This window comes from Odocoileus virginianus, chromosome 29, assembly GCF_023699985.2.
Source record: "Odocoileus virginianus isolate 20LAN1187 ecotype Illinois chromosome 29, Ovbor_1.2, whole genome shotgun sequence".
NCBI classification, from domain to species: domain Eukaryota; kingdom Metazoa; phylum Chordata; class Mammalia; order Artiodactyla; family Cervidae; genus Odocoileus; species Odocoileus virginianus.
Genome location: NC_069702.1, coordinates 14,640,525 through 14,657,312, shown reverse-complemented (window position 1 = coordinate 14,657,312; position 16,788 = coordinate 14,640,525). Strand labels below are relative to the sequence as shown.

At 43.2% G+C, this 16,788-nt stretch overlaps 1 protein-coding gene across 8 annotated transcripts in view; it reads left to right on the top strand.

Annotated features, from left to right (window-relative positions):
- AFF1 (ALF transcription elongation factor 1) overlaps window positions 1–16,788 on the top strand; it is a 198,645-nt gene that overhangs the window by 95,377 nt on the left and 86,480 nt on the right. For 5 of the 8 annotated variants that reach the window (XM_070458170.1, XM_070458169.1, XM_070458164.1 and 2 more), the window contains 2 exons: window positions 4,602–4,725; window positions 5,119–6,033. The exons of 1 other annotated variant lie outside the window; for it this stretch is intronic. In XM_070458170.1, the coding sequence (XP_070314271.1) occupies window positions 4,602–4,725; window positions 5,119–6,033 (1,039 nt within the window). The remainder of the gene's footprint in view (window positions 1–4,601; window positions 4,726–5,118; window positions 6,034–16,788) is intronic. 2 more of the 8 variants (XM_070458165.1, XM_070458168.1) reach the window with 1 other exon arrangement.

Below are 16,788 nucleotides of genomic sequence, written 5' to 3'. Positions count from 1 at the left end.
AAGACTGATGTAAGGATAAAGTGATGCTGTGAGAGCAAGAATGCATCCCCCGCCCCCCTCCCCCTCTTCATGCCAGAGGAAAAACTGCCACCTTTAATTAAGAGAAATGGTAGTCAACTTGTAATTATTCAAAGGTAATTACAGAGTTTATGAATCACGTAGGACATTTACTACTTCCTAAAATCCCCTCATTTAAAATTCTTCCATCCACCCCCTCCTTGCTGCACCTTGGTTTAAAACCAGTGATGTGTAAGATGCTGAACAATGGTTTACTCATGCTACTCACTGAGTTAATGTTTTTAAAATGTAAACTTCCCCTGATTTCAACAGGAAACCAAGAAAAAGAAGATATTCATGAGAAAATGTGCACGATGACTTTAACAAATCATTCCTTAAGCCACTGGAAACTTTGTTGTTGTTTAGTCACTAAGTCTTGTCTGACTCTCTGTGCCTCCATGGACTGCAGCATTCCAGCCTCCTCTGTCCTCCACTATCTCCTGGAGTTGGCTCAAGTTCACGTCCATTGACTCAGTGATGCCATCCAACCATCTCATCTTCTGCTGCCCCCTCTCCCTTTGCCTTCAGTCTTTCCCAGCATCAGTGTCTTTTCCAGCTGCAAACCTAAGTAAAAGCCAAGTAAACCAGAAAGCCACCGGTATGACTGGCAAAATCCTGTTAGTTACGAGAAAGTAGACATTCTAGAGGAAATGAGGGCTCACAGTTTACCCTGTGTTGTCCTGGGGCTTGGACTGGTCACTTCGTGTCTCTTCTGCCTTCCTCTGCCCTGCCCAGGGGCCTTGGTGAGCAAGACCCAAGAGGGAGTTGCCCAGTAGACAGTGTGGGTGAGAGTGAGTTTTCTCTCACCAAGTTTAGACCTCATAAAACTCATCCTACTGGTGACACCTGGGATGGCTTTTCCCCACCTCACTATTTTGGGTTTCTTAGTTGAAGGGTAATGGTGAATAAGAAAAAAAAAATACTCAAAGTTCATCTCAAAACTGACATGGGGGGAAAAAAGCGCCCAATAAAGTCTTTTAAAAGCCTAAAGGGGAAAAAAAAAAATTGCTCTAAGATTACATATGTCTGCCAGTGAAATCTGGGTGTGGCTTTTGAACTTTTCTTTTTTTTAATTAATGAAGTAAAACCTTTAAGCAGAATCTTTAGTAGAATTTCTTCCTGGTAGGAGATATGAGCCTCAGTTTTTGAGTCGCGAGCCAGTGTTTGAAATTTTGTAAAATTGGGTTGTTCTTCTCATTATTTATGTAGCAGCTTGTATTATTTTGGAATAAAAATCTAGAAGCATGGTAAAACCCCTAATGATCAATTTAAAATACTTTTGTAACTGTAAACCAGTGTAGCTTGTCTTCACGTGCATGCAATTGACAGGAAACTTAAGCAAGGACCCTGAGCAGCCTACTATTTAAGGCACTGGTATTATACATGCTCAGTGTTTAATCCAGGACTGAGAATTTTGTCATTTAGGGTTCCCTTTTTTAAGAAAGGTAGCAGTTACTCAGAAGTGGGCAGAGCTCTTTTAACAGAGCCACGGGCTGTGAACACTCATAAACAAATCAGGCTCTAGAAACTCCACTGATGTAACCAGCAGAATCAGACAAGGGAGAACCTTGCAGAGCTGCATCCCCTTCTCCATGCGCCCGTGTGGGGTGTCTGTACCAGGTAGCTTTGCAGAAGAGAAGCTTGGGAGTTCAAGTTGCGTCAAGGACTTGTGTTATGCCCCACCCCTCCCTGCAAAAACAAAGTGGCCGTGAAGCAAGTTTGAAGGAAAAGCTGCTTTCTCATCAACCCTCTTAAACTTGGCTCCCATAGTTGGATGTTAATGCTACGTGGTTCTTTTCCTTGTTTTTCAGCCAACAAGGATCACCAAAATCATAAAACCATTGCAGGAATTCTGGAGTGGTCAACAGGTCCACTGCACTGCTGTCACCCAGAAATAAGTCTGTCTGAAGTGTGTGAGTTTCAGATTCTCTTTAAAGAAGACTCCATAAGTCAGTTTTTGGTTTAGTTTTCCCTCGGCATTTTTAGTACATTGACTCACATAAATGGTCACATTGTTGTCCTCTTAAAATCTGATATCAAAATACCCCATCATCGAGGAAAAGTTTGTGCTGTTGTAGTCCAAGCAGGTATTCTTTACTGCATCCCAGTGAATTCAACTGGGTAGGTTAGCCTCTACCATGCCATTCCCCTCCCCCAACCTATAGATTGAAATAGCAGAGTCATTTTTTAGTGATTATAATTTTTTAAACAATGTTCTTACACGTGTCTTTCAGAGTTATATTTTAAAAATTAGAAGTAATACACTGTTAAGCCTAGCGACTACTTTTAAATTAAAAAACATTGAGTGTTTGGCTTTTATGCAGAGTGCTCTGCATTAGCACCAGGAGACAGAAAAATATGAGAGGTTCTTTTCTGATGGGTCTTCCTCTTTTCATGGGGAAAGGGGAAAAGAGAGGGAGAACCACATGATGTATCATCAGGTGGATTGGAGGAAGTCTTGAGTGTGGGTGAAATTGGAGTCACTCCAGATAGTTACTGGTAGTTGGAAATTGGGGCTAGTGTATGTGGTTGAGAGAGAAGCAGAAGAAATTCATATAATGAAAATGAAAGCATCGAAGTCTGCAATATCACTGAGAAGCAGGGAGTAGGCTGGTGTGCCTGGAATATAGAGGTGATTTGCAGGAGAATCATACTTTGTGGGTACACGGGTCCTGGAAGAATGGTTATCCTTCAGTGAAAGGGGGTTCTGGGGTTGGGGGCACTAGAACAGGGGGGTGCCCTTGACCAGATGTGTTTGGGAAATGGACATGGCTGTCATGTAGAATGCACATGATGGGCCAGCTGGCAGGCAACGAGGTCATTTTTGGGGTCGATCTAGCTCATGGGGGAGTTTTTAGTGCCAAAGCAAGGGTTGAGAGTTAATTCTGTAGCAGCAAAGAGCTGTTGAACACTTAACCAGAGCCTTAGGTCAGATTTCTTTCCACGAGAAGGCTAAATTAGAGGGATGCAACATGGGGGAGGCAGGGAGACCAATAAGTAGGCTCAGGTCAGGAAAATCAGAGAAGTCCTGAGAGAGGCCGAGAAAGGGAGTGGAGGGTAGGTGTCCAACAGCAAGGCTAGAATTTCTAAGGCCCATAGTGCCTTGGAGAGACAGCTGAATATTTTTAGATTTATTCAGATAATAAACTGGGGGAAAGGTTCAGTAGATATGCTAAAGCACGTCTATGAGGACAGAAGTCTTCCAATGGTTTTTTTTTTTTTTTTCTTTCTTCAAATAATTAAAAAAATTTTTGGCTGTGCATGGTCTTCCCTGTTGCATGGTCTTTTCTCTAGCTGTGATGGATGGGCTTCTCATCGCCGTAGCTTCTCTTGTTGTGGAGCACGGGCTCTAGGGCATTTGGGCTTCAGTAGTTGTGGCTCGCGGGCCCTAGAGCACAGGCTCAGTAGTTGTGGTCCACGGGCTTCCTTGCTGCGAGGCACGTGGGATCTTCCCGGGTCAGGGATCGAACCCATGTCACCTGAACCTGGCAAGTGGATTCTTCACCCCTGAGCCACCAGGGAAAGCCCCTTCTTAACAGTTCTTATTTTCATTATTCTACCCATATCATGTGTGGGGTTGGGATGGCCTGGCCTCAGTTCTGACCTAAGGCAAGCCCACTTCTGGTTTATACGCGGAAACTGCACTCTTGTGGGTTTCCATTTTTTGTGATTTGACAGATCTTAACCCCTTCGGTGCCAGGGCTGATGATTTAGGATACATTTTTATGTGGTTTAAGTTCGGCCATCAGATTATAGGTTTCTCTGTGGTAGAGCTGACATCTAAAATCGGATTTTCCCATCCTTGACACTTGAAATGAGAAATAAAAATTATCTTTTCAGGTTTACATGCTAAGACACTTCCAGGAGAGTGGGCTGAAAAGAAAGTAAATGCTGTTTTGGGTGCCTGGTAATCTTTTAATTATGAAATAAGCCCTTTGATTTTAATCTTCCAAAATGTACAATACTGATCCAGGAAAACAGCCTTTTTAAAGTTCACATCCTGCTGACTTCTTCAGATGAAAAGCTTCTACCTCTACCTGGTATTTTGCAGACTGGAAGCAAAAATATCATTAATCTTGTCTCAGTTCCCCCACTGACTATAAAAGACTGTTCCGTTTGGAGTCAGCCCTGAGCCACAAAGGCAGGCGGGCAAAATGAATGCTTAGGTTTCCAGAGCCAGGACCGGAGCTGGAGGGTCACAGCCAGTTAGTTGACTGTGGCCTTAATTTAGGAGTAGGATGAGACACTTGGGCTTTCTTTCTTTCTTTTTTTAGTATTTGTTTTTATTTATTTATTTGGCATGCAGGCTCTTTGTTTCGGCATGAGGGATCTGGTTCCCTGACCAGGAGTCGAACCAGGCCCCCTGCATTGGGAACTTGGAGTCTTGGCCACTGGACCTCCAGGGAGGTCCCTTGTGCTTTCTTTAAATTATCTCTCTGTTGTCACAGCTTTCTGAGCTGTCCTTGCCTCCCTCACAAATGTGCGAACGCAGCAAGGCTTGGATACTGATAAACTTTGTTTCTGTTCTTTTGTGGCGTCTGAAGCAGCTTGTACAATGAAGACAGAAACCTGCTTCGAATTAGAGAGAAGGAAAGACGCAACCAGGAAGCTCACCAAGATAAAGAGGCATTTTCTGAAAAGATCCCCCTTTTTGGAGAGCCATACAAGGTATTTCTTGAATACGGAAAAGTCCGATTTATCAGCATGTTTGACTTTGTGTTGAAAGTGAGTCTGAACAAGGGTCGCAACTGTGGAAATAAGACAGTTATCCTAGAGATTGTTTTTGAAAACAAAATATAAAAGTTCTCAACCTCATTAATCAAAATGATCAAAGTTTGTGGTTTTCTTTTGTAATGTTCGTGTCCTGTATTTAGTAATATTTGTCCATGGCAGGCTTCTCAACAGGGGAGTTGAGTTGAAGTTGCATGTTAAATTCTGTGTTACACATTATATTGAGATGTTTCTTTTCTAATGGCATTATGTAACGTGGTTTACTAAATGGTGATTTCCCTTCTTGCTTTGTCCGTTAGTATCTAACTCTGCTGTTTTCTCTTTTTTCAGACAGAGAAAGGTGATGAGCTATCCAGTCGGATACAGAACATGCTGGGAAACTATGAAGAGATGAAGGAGTTCCTCAGTAGCAAGTCCCACCCCCAGCGCTTGGATGCTTCCGAAAATAGGCTGGGGAAGCCAAGATACCCTTTATTTCCTGAGAAGGGGAGCAGCATTCCACCCCACTCCTTGCACACCAGTGTCCACCACCAGCCCGTTAACACTCCTGCCTGTGGACCACTTCCTGCTGGTAACATCGGCCACCACCCAAAGATGGCACAGCCAAGAATGGAACCAATGCCAAGTCTCCATGTCAAAAGCTACGGCCCACTGGACAGCCAGCACCTGACCCAAGAGCGCCTCGGTCAGGAGGGGTACGGCTCTAGTCATCACAAAAAGGGTGACCGCAGGGCTGAGGGGGACCACTGTGCTCTGACGACAGACTCCGCTCCGGAGAGGGAGCTTTCGCCTCTCTTCTCTTTGCCTTCCCCAGTGCCCCCTCTGTCACCCGTACATTCCAACCAGCAGGCTGCTCCCAGGACGCAGGGAGGCGGCAGAGTTCCCAGCAGCAGCAGTAAGGGCTACTGCCTGGCCAAGTCTCCCAAGGACCTAGCAGTGAAGGTGTGTGATAAGGAGGCCCCTCAAGACGGCACAGTGGCAGTGGCCAGCCTCGGGGTAGCCCCTCCTCAGCCACCTTCTCAGACTTTCCCCCCGCCCTCCCTCCCCTCAAAAAGCCTTGCAATGCAGCAAAAGCCCACGGCTTATGTCCGGCCCATGGACGGTCAAGACCAGGCTCCTAGCGAGTCTCCCGAACTGAAACCCCTGCCGGAGGAGTACCGGCAGCAGACCTTTGAGAAATCAGACTTAAAAGTGCCTGCCAAAGCCAAGCTCACAAAGCTGAAGATGCCTTCTCAGTCAGTCGAGGTGAGTGGAGGTTCATATCTGGGGCGATGCCTGCGGGAAGGAAGATCTGAGGGGTCGTGTTCTGGAGGTTTCAGGGCAGGGGTGTCTGTGGCCTTTGTGGAGGGAGATTCCTTCCTGGCTTTAGGATCTTGTTGCACATAGGAAACTCAGGTCCGAGGTGGATTACTCATGACAGATATTGAAATGTGATTTGTGGGAAGTCTTGAAAGATCTTTTTATTGAGCCATGATTTACATACAGTAAAATGTAGAGATGGTTAGAGGACATCACATTTTGAAAAATGTGTACACCTGATCCAGAACCCAGTCAAGGCAGAGAACAGTTCTATCATGAAAGTTCCAGAAAGGTTTTGAGCTGTCTTTGATATTTTTAACTTTGTGGGGCAGGGGCATGACTTCATTAAAGAAAATATAAAGAAAAAAATTGTTTTGGTTGATACATGCTCTGCCCCAGTTAGTTCTTCCTCAGATCCAAACCATAAAAATAAGAGGTCAAAATGTTGAAGGCAAAGTATTAATTTTTAAAGATTTGTTCCCTGTAAATTGTAAGAAACTTTGAAACTAAATTTCAGTTTTATTTACCATCTACAAAAGAAGAGTGGGGGTGTGGTGACATCGCATTTGAGAGTGAGTCACAAATATAATACAGAATGTTATTCAACGATGGCTTTTTGATGAAACCAAAACATTCAAATCTTTTTCAACAAAGAAAAAATTCATTTTCTGCTCTTTTGACACATGGCAGTGTGGTGCTTGAATGAGGAGAATCAGGGCACCCGTCCTAGCACTGCAGTTCTAAATTATCAGCAGTTATTCAAGTTCACATTCATAGTGCAAAGTGAAATGTTTGAAGTGAATTTATTTTAGCACTTACCTGTTAAGGTTAAGCCTGTGGTTCAGTTGCATGTATAGACATTCTAATTTGCAAACCCATTGCTCAAAGTCTTGTATGTGCACCCAGATACCAGTGTTGGAAGGTTTAAAAAAAAAGACTCCAGGATCTTCAGCTGGAAAGATAACACTTATCTTGAAGGAGGAAACTCTGTTTCTTTGGGACTTCAGCTTTTAGTTTAGAAGAGGTTAGGGTTCTGGCCACAATTAACTCTTGAGCTGGAGTGTCTCTGGATATCTTCGAAATGTGACTGGTTTGTGGGCTGAAGAAAAATTAGAAATGGCTGGGGGTGGGGGGGGTGGTCGGAGAGGATGGTAGAAATGACCAAGATGGCAGAACTTTCCCTTTAACTGTGTAAGTTATACACATTCACTGCTGTGAGGCATTTATTGAACATTTTGTGCTGGGATGAGCATTGGGGAAGGGCAGAGAATGAAGGTGGAGAACAGAGGTCCTTCCTCCTGTGGTCAGTCATGTCTGACTTATGGTGATCCTGTGGACTGTAGCCCACCAAGCTCTTCTGTCCATGGGATTATCTAGGCAAGAATACTGGAGTGAGTTACCATTTCCTCCTCTAGGGGATCTTCCCGACCCAGGGTTTGCCTGCATCTCCTCCATTGTAGGCGGATCCTTAACCACTGGGCCACTGGGGAAACCCCTATGATCAGTCAGCCCTCCTTATAATTCAGAAAGAACATATTGGAATTTTCTTTGCTTTATTTATCAAATAAGGTCTGTTATATTTTCCTAGTTTTTTAAAAAAGGTAAGGGGACAATTTGACTTTTTTTTTCCTTCCCCCAAAAAACTAAGCAACTAAATTTGCTTTAAAACAATTTTAAGGCAAATTAGCAAATATTTGCGTTGTCTACCAAATGCCCAATCATATGGGTAAGCCCAGGGTGGGTCCCTGCCCCAGAGAGAAGGCAGGCTAGTGTGAAGGTCGGCCTATACACATGACAACAGTTCAAAAACTGTCTGCTACTAGGTGCATAGAGGAAGCCTCAGACTTCAGCCTTAAGATTGTGAGCCCACGTAAATTCAGCCAACAGGTTTTCCTGTAGACTTTTTTAGGTGAGAGGATAGCAGATAACATTTTGCTTTATTGGTTTAAAAGAAAAAAAAGATAAGGCCAGTTGAGATGTCTCCAGGGTCTTAAAACTCCTTGGACTTAATACATATTTCAAACATAGGACCGCATTAGGTGGCCCTTGCATATTTTCTTTTTAACTTGTTTTTAATTGGGTCATGGCTTTACAGGGTTGTATTGGTTTCTGCCTTAAAACAACACAAATCAGCCATAAGTGTACATATTCTTGCATATTTTCTGAGTGGACATTTTTTGGACTGAACGAAATCCTCCATAGATTTGGTGATAAGAGAATGGGATTTTCTTTCTTTTTTTTTTTTTTTTTTAATCTACTATCAGCAAATGAGTAGAGGTAAACATTTGGTCTTCAGCCTCTGTTTGTAGTCAGCCTTCATTTTAACGTGGTAGCTCCGTCCGGCCTCTGAGCAGGGCTGTCAAGCCAGTGGCTGTTGTGGTGTCCACTGTCTTGGAGCCCCTGGACGGTGTGGGTGGCATAGGAGGATGGGCTGAGGCTAGGGCATTGGAGGGCTCTGGGCATAGAACTTGTAATGAAGGGGAGTCAGTCTGGGGAGCAGGAATACTGGTGCTCTCTGGCTAGAGTTTAGATTTGTTTTTAGCTCTTTTAAGTAAGATCTTGCATTTCATAGACTTACCATTTATTTTCAGTTCGTAGACCCAATAAGATGACAATACTTTATGGTTTTTAAAACATATAGACTGGATTTAAAAATCTCAAATTTTAGTATTCTGGTGAATCAAAGAAAAGCATAAAGGGTGGGGGACAGGAAAAAAAAAAGCAGGGCACTAACCCCAGAGCAGGTAAACTCTGAATGTAGAACAAGAAAATAAGCAACTTCTTGGGCTGTTTGTGGCCGTGGTGCAGAAGCGCAGAGAATACCAGGGCGGAAGGGGAAGTTGGCTGTTGATAGAGCTACGGGAAGGGACATGGGCATGGCTAAGTGGTTTTCCTTTATTTGCTGAATTTGTCCTAAGGCAGGTTGGAGGAGGTTTCCTTTCCTGGCTTTCTGAGCGTGAGGGTTTTGCGGTTTGTTTCTTTGTTCTCCCTTCCTTACTGCTTCCATCAAAGCGTGTTGTTTAAAACGGACCTAAATGGGAAAGTGATCTCGTCTGCCTGGAGTCCTTTATTCTCAAACCACGTACATATGTATGAGTTCCTTACTAATTTCTGTCCTTCCATTTCATGGGAAACACTGAGTTTGTATAGTTTAGTTGGTTCTCCTAGAAGATGGTATTCCTTTCTGGGATGAGTCATGCTCACTGTTAAAACTTAGTCTCTCCTAAAATACTACAGGGAAAAAAATTACCACCGGGTCAACATTCGGACTAAACAGAGGCCAGAGCACACCGTCTGTGCTGGGTTTTTCTCTGCAATGTTGGTTTTAGTCTTGTGTCAACTGGAAGATGTATAGTGGCTTGAAATGACCATCTGAGGGCACAGCCAGAACTCTGCCGTTTCGTGTGGATGCCTTCCGGCTGTAGAGTTGCCACAGCAGAGATGGAGCTGCCCAGATGGAGGGCTGAGATTCCTTTCTAGTGCTTTTCTACCTGAAGGGAACAAATGAGAGGAAAACCAAGGCATCTCTGTGTGAGTGCTCCTAAGCATGGACCTTGGGCTGGAGGAGCTGTGCTTAGAGGCAGGACTGATGAAACACATTTTACTGAAAGGGAAAATTAGAGTAAGCGGAGGTAGGCATGTTAAATTGTATACTGGATTCAGAATATTAGAATTTCATATATATTAAAAAACCTACAGCCCTTTCATTTTGCAAATAAAGCATAGAAGGCTGAAGGCACTTAATTTTCCTACAGTTTAGTTAGTAGCAGAGCAGTTTAGCTAGTAGAACTAACTACTCAGTTCTAACTAAACTCTCAGTTCTACCATCTTTCTACTTCTGCTTTTTAAATCTGCAGGGAGCAAAGTAAGGAAATCAGATAAGATATCTCTCAGTCTTTCAGACTCTTTTCCACCCCATGAACTGTAGCCCACCAGGCTCCTCTGTCCATGGGATTCTCCAGGCAAGAATACTGGAGTGGGTTGCCATTTCCTTCTCCAGGGGATCTTCCCCGCCCAGAGATGGATGGAACCCTGGTCTCCCACATTGCAGGCAGATTCTTTACCATCTGAGCCACCAAGGAAGCCCCAGGTCAGAATGAGAAGTAAATCAGAAAGAAAAAGCAAATACCGTGTATTAACGCATATATGTGGAATCTAGAAAAATGGTACAGATGAATCTGTTTGCAGGGCAGGAATAGAGATGCTGGCAGAGGGAATGGATGTGTGAGGGGAAGGAGGGTAGGGTGAACTGGGAGATTAAGACGGATGCATATTCACACTACCCTGTGAAAAATAGCTAGTGGGAAGCAGTTGTATAGCACTGGGAGCTTAGCTTCGAGCTCTGTGATGACCTACGTGGGTGGGAAGGGGTGGGAGGGAAGGTCAAGAGGGAGTGGAGGTATATATATAGCTGATTCACTTAATAGTATAGCAGAAATGAACACAATATTGTAAAGCAATTCTACTCCCTCACAAAAAAAAATTCTTGGAGACCACTGGAGGGTCTTGAGCAGGAGAATGATATATCTACTTTCTTTATTTTTGAAAAGGATCACTCTGGCTTCTGGGTGGAGAATGGCCTGGAGGGACAAAGGTGACCGAAGTAGGGAGGCCAGACTGTGGGGGTAGGAGATGCTGATGGCTTGGAGTAGGATAACGGTAGTGGATGTGGTGAGAAGCAGACAGATTCCAGATGTATCGGGCAGGGCTTTGTGATTGAATGTAGATGTGAGTGGGCTTGAGGTGTGAGTGAAAGTGAGACATCAAGGAAGGATCTATTTTTTGGGGGGTGGGTGGGGGCAATAATGCCTTGCAACAAAATGGGATCTTAGTTCCCCTACCAGGAATTGAACCCTTGTCCCTTGCATTGAGAGCTTGGAGTCTCAACCACTGGATCACCAGGGAAGTCCTGAGGAGGTTGCTATTAGAGAGGTTTGGGTGGTGAGATGATCCCTGCTCCAGAGATGGAGTTGACCTGGGCCGAACAGGTTTGGAGGGAAAACCAGGAGCTCTGGGTAGATTGTACATTATGTTCAAGATACCGTTTAGTATCTAGGTAGACAGGACACGTTGACCATGGTCAGTAGTAGACCAGCCCAGAGAAAACATTAAGACTGGGTGTTTGTGGAGGGGTAAGAATCACAGGTTTGGAAATAAATGAAATGGAGCCAGTGTTCAATAAGCACATGGCACAGGTCAGTCAAATGGGAAAAATAGGAAAAGGGATGACGAACCACTCCAAGAAGTCCAGAAAGGCAGCATCTTGGCATGAGCAGTTTCTTCTGGTTCAGCCACAGGTCTTGGGACAAGCATGAGCAGAATTTGCCCTCTGCTAGGACAGAACCTCCAGCAGCCATGGGCTAGCTCTCAGGAGGGGAGGCGGGTCCTCCCGGGGAGAGCCTTCAGTTGCTTGGCTCCGCGGGCTCATTTTAAGGAGTTATCTGTGGGTGTCATGGTCTTGCTGTTAAGACATTCATGACTCTGTGGTAGACTTTTCAAAACAACTAATACAGATGTTCACATTGGTCACTGGGACTCCATTCTGAACCACTTGACATAGCTTAAATCCTGGAAGTTTCACACAAGATGAATGGAAATCATAACACAAAAGAAATCTCATCTTAGCACTGGAAATAAATTTGGGCTGTGTTTGCATGTAGTGAGGGTTTGAAGTTTGGGGACCAGGCAGGTGCAGCTGAAGAGGCCCTCAACCGGGCTTTCCCTGGCTCAGTTCTACAACCTGTGGCAAGCTCAGGGGTGGAAAGAAATGGGGTCCTACTGGGTCTTTGGCAACAAAAAGAATCAAAGGTCATCTTGGAAATGTGAGAATCTGCTTATAGATGAAGGGAAATGCTAGGTTTCTGTTTTTTCCATTCAAGGTTTGAAGTGTATGTGTAAATATTTCAAGTATCTTAACTTACGCAAATAAGTCCCTGGAACCCAGCAAAGTTTACTGTCAGTTTAAACTTGCTTCTGCTTCTACATGCTCGTATGGTCCTACGTCATTCCCCTCCAGAGAAATCTGGCTTTGAGATCTGATGGTTTCTCATTTCTGCAAAGCAGTTGCTCTTCGCTGTGGCCTCTCATGACATCATTTGGGAACATTTTCTGATACCAAATCCTTCAGCCTCCTTTCAAGACTCAGGTGTCACCTGCAGCTGTGAATTCATTGTTGGACTACCTTAACGCATGGCAACTCTTAAATTACACCTTCCATTTTAAGTAAACCGCCGGCCTCATAGTGTGGAGTAATCCACAGGGAAAACTGTGATAAATGATTCCCTTTGTGTTCATGCATAGTCTTCCCTACTTTCTTGTTTAGCTCTATTACTGTCTTATACTCTGAAAAGAGGAACTTCCCCATTATGAAATGATCTAACCCCTAAAGAGGTTCACTTCTGCTATGTCAATGGTGTATATCCTGCTAATGCATCACTCAGAGTATTGTTAAGTTCCCCCCTTCCATATCCCATCATTAGTTCTGTACTTTAATATATCTTCAAGTATGGAGATGGCAAGCCTGGTGCTGAGGATGGGGTTATAGTGGTGGGCAAATCCCAGGTGATTTTTGTCCTCTTGGACCTTAACTATCTAGTTAGAAACTGACACTATTCAAATAACCACTCAGATCAATGTGTGAGAACTCTGGCAGGTTCTATTAACCCTATAATGTAAGTGGATCTAATCTAATTCTATAATATAAGGGAATTTGCAAACGGTTATTATTGGGACTTCCCTGTGGCATTGGTGGTCAAGAACCCACCTGCCAATGCAGGAGATATAAGAGATGCAAGTTTGATCCCTGATTTGGGAAGATCCCTTGGAGAAAGAAATGGCAACACCTTCCAGTATTCTTGCCTGGAAAATCCCATGGATAGCAGGAGCCTGGAGGGCTACGGTCCATGGTGTTGCAAAGAGTGGGACACGACTGAAGTGACTTAACACAACACAAAAACTATTATAAGATCCAAAGGGGGGATTGTGGCTTAGAATGTAGGTGCTTAGGGAAGACTCCTCAGGGGAAGCATTGAGTGAGATCTGAATGGTGAGTGGAACTGAAGAAAGTGAGAAGTTACCTTAGACCATGCTACCTGCTATAACAAAATGCCGCAGATTGAATGGCTTGTAAACTGTAGAAATTCATTTCTCACAGTTCTGGAGGCTAAAAGTCCAAGATCAGGCCATCAGCATGGTCACGTTCTCATGAGGGCTCTCTTGTTGGTTCCCAGCCGATGCCTTCTTGCTGCGTCCTTACATGGTGGGAGGGACTAGGACTTTCTCTGAAACTTTTCTTTTTTTTTTTTTTTTTTTTTGGCTATTCAAAATTATTTAATTACAAGGCTGGATAACTAGAAAAGATTTTTCCTTTCAAAATACTCTCTGAAACTTTTCAAAGGCATCAATTCCATTTCTGAGGACTCTACCCTCACAACTTAAGCATCTCCCTGAGGCCCCCACCCCTTACTGTCATCACCTTTGGGAGACAGGATCTCAGCCTGACTTCTGGGGGCACACCAGCATCCAGGCTATACAGTAGGTGTGTTAGGAGTTAAACCATATCAGTATTCCAAGCAGAGGGCAAGTATGTGCCAGTGGTTTATGCTGCATGATGTACAGAGACCGTTGGATGTTTTCTTGGGTTATAAACCCTGGACTGTAGATCAAAGGGAATTTGTGCATTCATTTTATGCATTCATTCTGAAACTCAGTGGCAGGTTTTGAATCACCTGGGGGAAGCTGGTTAAAAATACAAATGTCTAAAAATAAAAATTCCTGGGCCCCATCATAGAAAATTCAGCAAGTGTACAGGTGGACTCAAGTGTTTGTAGCTGATTTTCACGAGGTTTCTCCTAGAGCCTGGAAATAAAACTGTTTTAGAAGGACTGATAACAAGCCGCAAGAAGTTCAAGAAGAGCCTCCTTTCTGGGGGTTCTGGGGTTTCCCATGTGGACCCTGAGACCAAAAGATCTGCTGAATTGGTGAGTCTGCTTGTGCTGAGCAGGACATGAGAGGAACCACAGGGAAGAAATAAGGGGCTAGCGCCCGCAAGCCTACATACACACTTTCTCTACAGCTCATGTATTTTTTTTTCTTTTTTCCTTGCGTGCTAAGTTACTTCAGTCGTGTCCAACTTTTTGTGACCCTTTGGACTGTAAGCCCATCAGGCACCTCTTTCCATGGGGATTCTCCTGGCAAGAAATGCTGGAGTGGTTTGCCATGCTGTCTTCCAGGGGATCTTCCCTGCCTAGGGATCAAACCTGTGTCTCTTCTGTCTCCAGTTTCTTTTGGCACGGAAGCCCTTTTTTCCTTGAGTCTCCAACATTTTCAAGCTCATGGGGGAAAGTCAGATTCTGATACAAACTTATTTAGCCTCACTCAGTTTCCTAATATTTGTATTACTGTAGCTCTTTTATTGCAAATTTAAATTAGATTCCATGAGCTGGAGCTCGTTAACTTGGGTAGACCTATGTGACTTACATGTTTGTGAGGAAAACGATGGCAGAGCGAAAAAGGTTGTCTGTGTGCACAGTTCTTCGAGGATGTTGAGAGTCTGAGGCAGAGTACTTTCTTTTTATGAGAAATAATGAATAGTGACTAACCTGTATCTGCTTGGCTAAATTTTAGATCCCCAAATATCTAAATATAGAAGTTTAAAAATAGTGGCAAATGACTGACAAGTTTGAGTTGAAGCTGCAAACAGTCCAAGGGCTAGACTGGACCTGCAGACTATTTTGTTTTGCCTATATAATGTGTTTTTTTCTTTTTTTCCTCCCCTTTGAGCCAATATTTACAAAATGGAGGAATCTGGTGAAAAATCAGATTTTCTGTTTCGCCAGCTAGAGCTGAGTAGATGCTGCCACCTTTAATTTCCTGATCCTGGCATTTTTTTTTTTTTTCTTCAGTTTGAAGAAACTCTTTAAACTCTGAAGGAAACATTTTAAATAACAGAAGCAAAATATTTTTGAAAAAAGAGCTCTAAAATTGCTAGAAATGAGTTGGTGCAAAGAATAGAATTGCTTAAAGAGCAAGAAGACAGCCTACGATTGAACCTGGAACATCATTTTGGGTGGTATTAACTGGAGTTGTTTTCTTTGTAGGTTTTACTTTCCTTCTCATGATGCCAGAAGTACATTTGGTACCAGGATAAGAAATTCCTGTTCCTCTTTGTTGTTTTCACACTTGAGATGTTTGTGGAGGGTTATTGGATCCCCCCTGGGTCCCTCACGCTGTGCCTCTGCCAAGGTGGAGACGTTCACTACTTTAGAATCTTTCCAGGCTGTGTGCTCTCCCAGGCTCTCGCAGAGTCACTGCAGCTCTTCTCTGGATTAATTGTGTTTTATTTTCAGCCAGCTGATGATCTTCAGGGACAGAAAACCAGATATTCCAAGGGGAGTCCTGTTGATGACCCAGTTAGTGGTCTTGACTGAGGCTCTGGAGGGAGTGGCTGATATGCATGAGATATTTAAGCAGCATGCCTTTAAAGAGAAGATCTTGCTTCATGTTATCATAACAAGTTTAGTTTTTGGCCTTGGATTTCTCCTCTCTAGTTGCCAAGATCTATTTGAAAATCATTTTCCAAGGTTAACTTTGCAGCACGTTCACATTTTCCAAGAACTTTCTAAGCAGTTCTGCATGAATGTTGTTCCTTTTTAATTGTTGAAATCCCAAGGTCGACCGTTCTCTCCTCCCTGCACACTCCCCACCCTACCCCCCTTCCCCACAGATGCTCAGGGTCCACACACTTCATTAGATTTTTCTTGAACCTCATTTTATTCCCTGTTTAAGCTTGGCCTACTTTTTCTCTGCTTTTTTCCACCCCCCTAACCCTGTGGTAATTTGTCAAGCCCATTCTAATCTCCTTAATCCCTTCGGCTGAAAGCTTTTGAGGTTTAATGTTTTAATCTAGAGGTCTCAGTATTTAAGTAATTAGAGGTCCTACTTCTAGCTCTGTCCTTTAGATAAATCACCCTAGGGTTTTTTTTTTTTTTTTTGTTCCAGTTTATAAAAAAAAGAACTCCGAAAGTTCATATTGGGCGAGACTAAAGCTTTGAATTGCATGAATTAAGAAAGAAGGGCATTCTGTGCCTTTCAGAGTCCCTTCGGTGGATTCTCCTTTCCCTTACAACTCAGTTTTTAAAACACTCCACCCCAAAGCAAATGTTTGCTATTGCATTTTACAGAGAAAAAATTTAGTAGAATAATTAAAGTTTCTTATGTTACTTCCAACATTTTTTCCTTCACATGCCTGAGAACATGTTAACTTGTTAAAAAAAAATTATTTCTCCTATTGCCAAATAATCTGGACATTCTTGCAAAATGTTAAAAACCTTTTCTGTCAGGAACAATTTAGTCATAGAAGGATTCACTTCTTACATTCTAGGTTTCTGTCATTTTAGTCAGCCATGTTTGAACACCCTCTAGATACGAAGGGGAGCTAAGAAAGAGTTTTTAGTTTTTTTTATTTATAAAAAATAAATAAAAGACAGTCCATTGATTCATGCCATAAAACATATAAAGTATCACCAGTATGAAAAGAGAATGTGGAATTACTAATTACCGTCACGTACTGTGCACTGTAGTCTTGCACACATTATGATAGGAACTGCTCCAAACGCTTTCTATGTATCAGCACTGTTACTCTCCCTTTTTACTTAGAGATTTACAGAGATGCGGAGAGATTCATTTGTTCCACGTTCACCC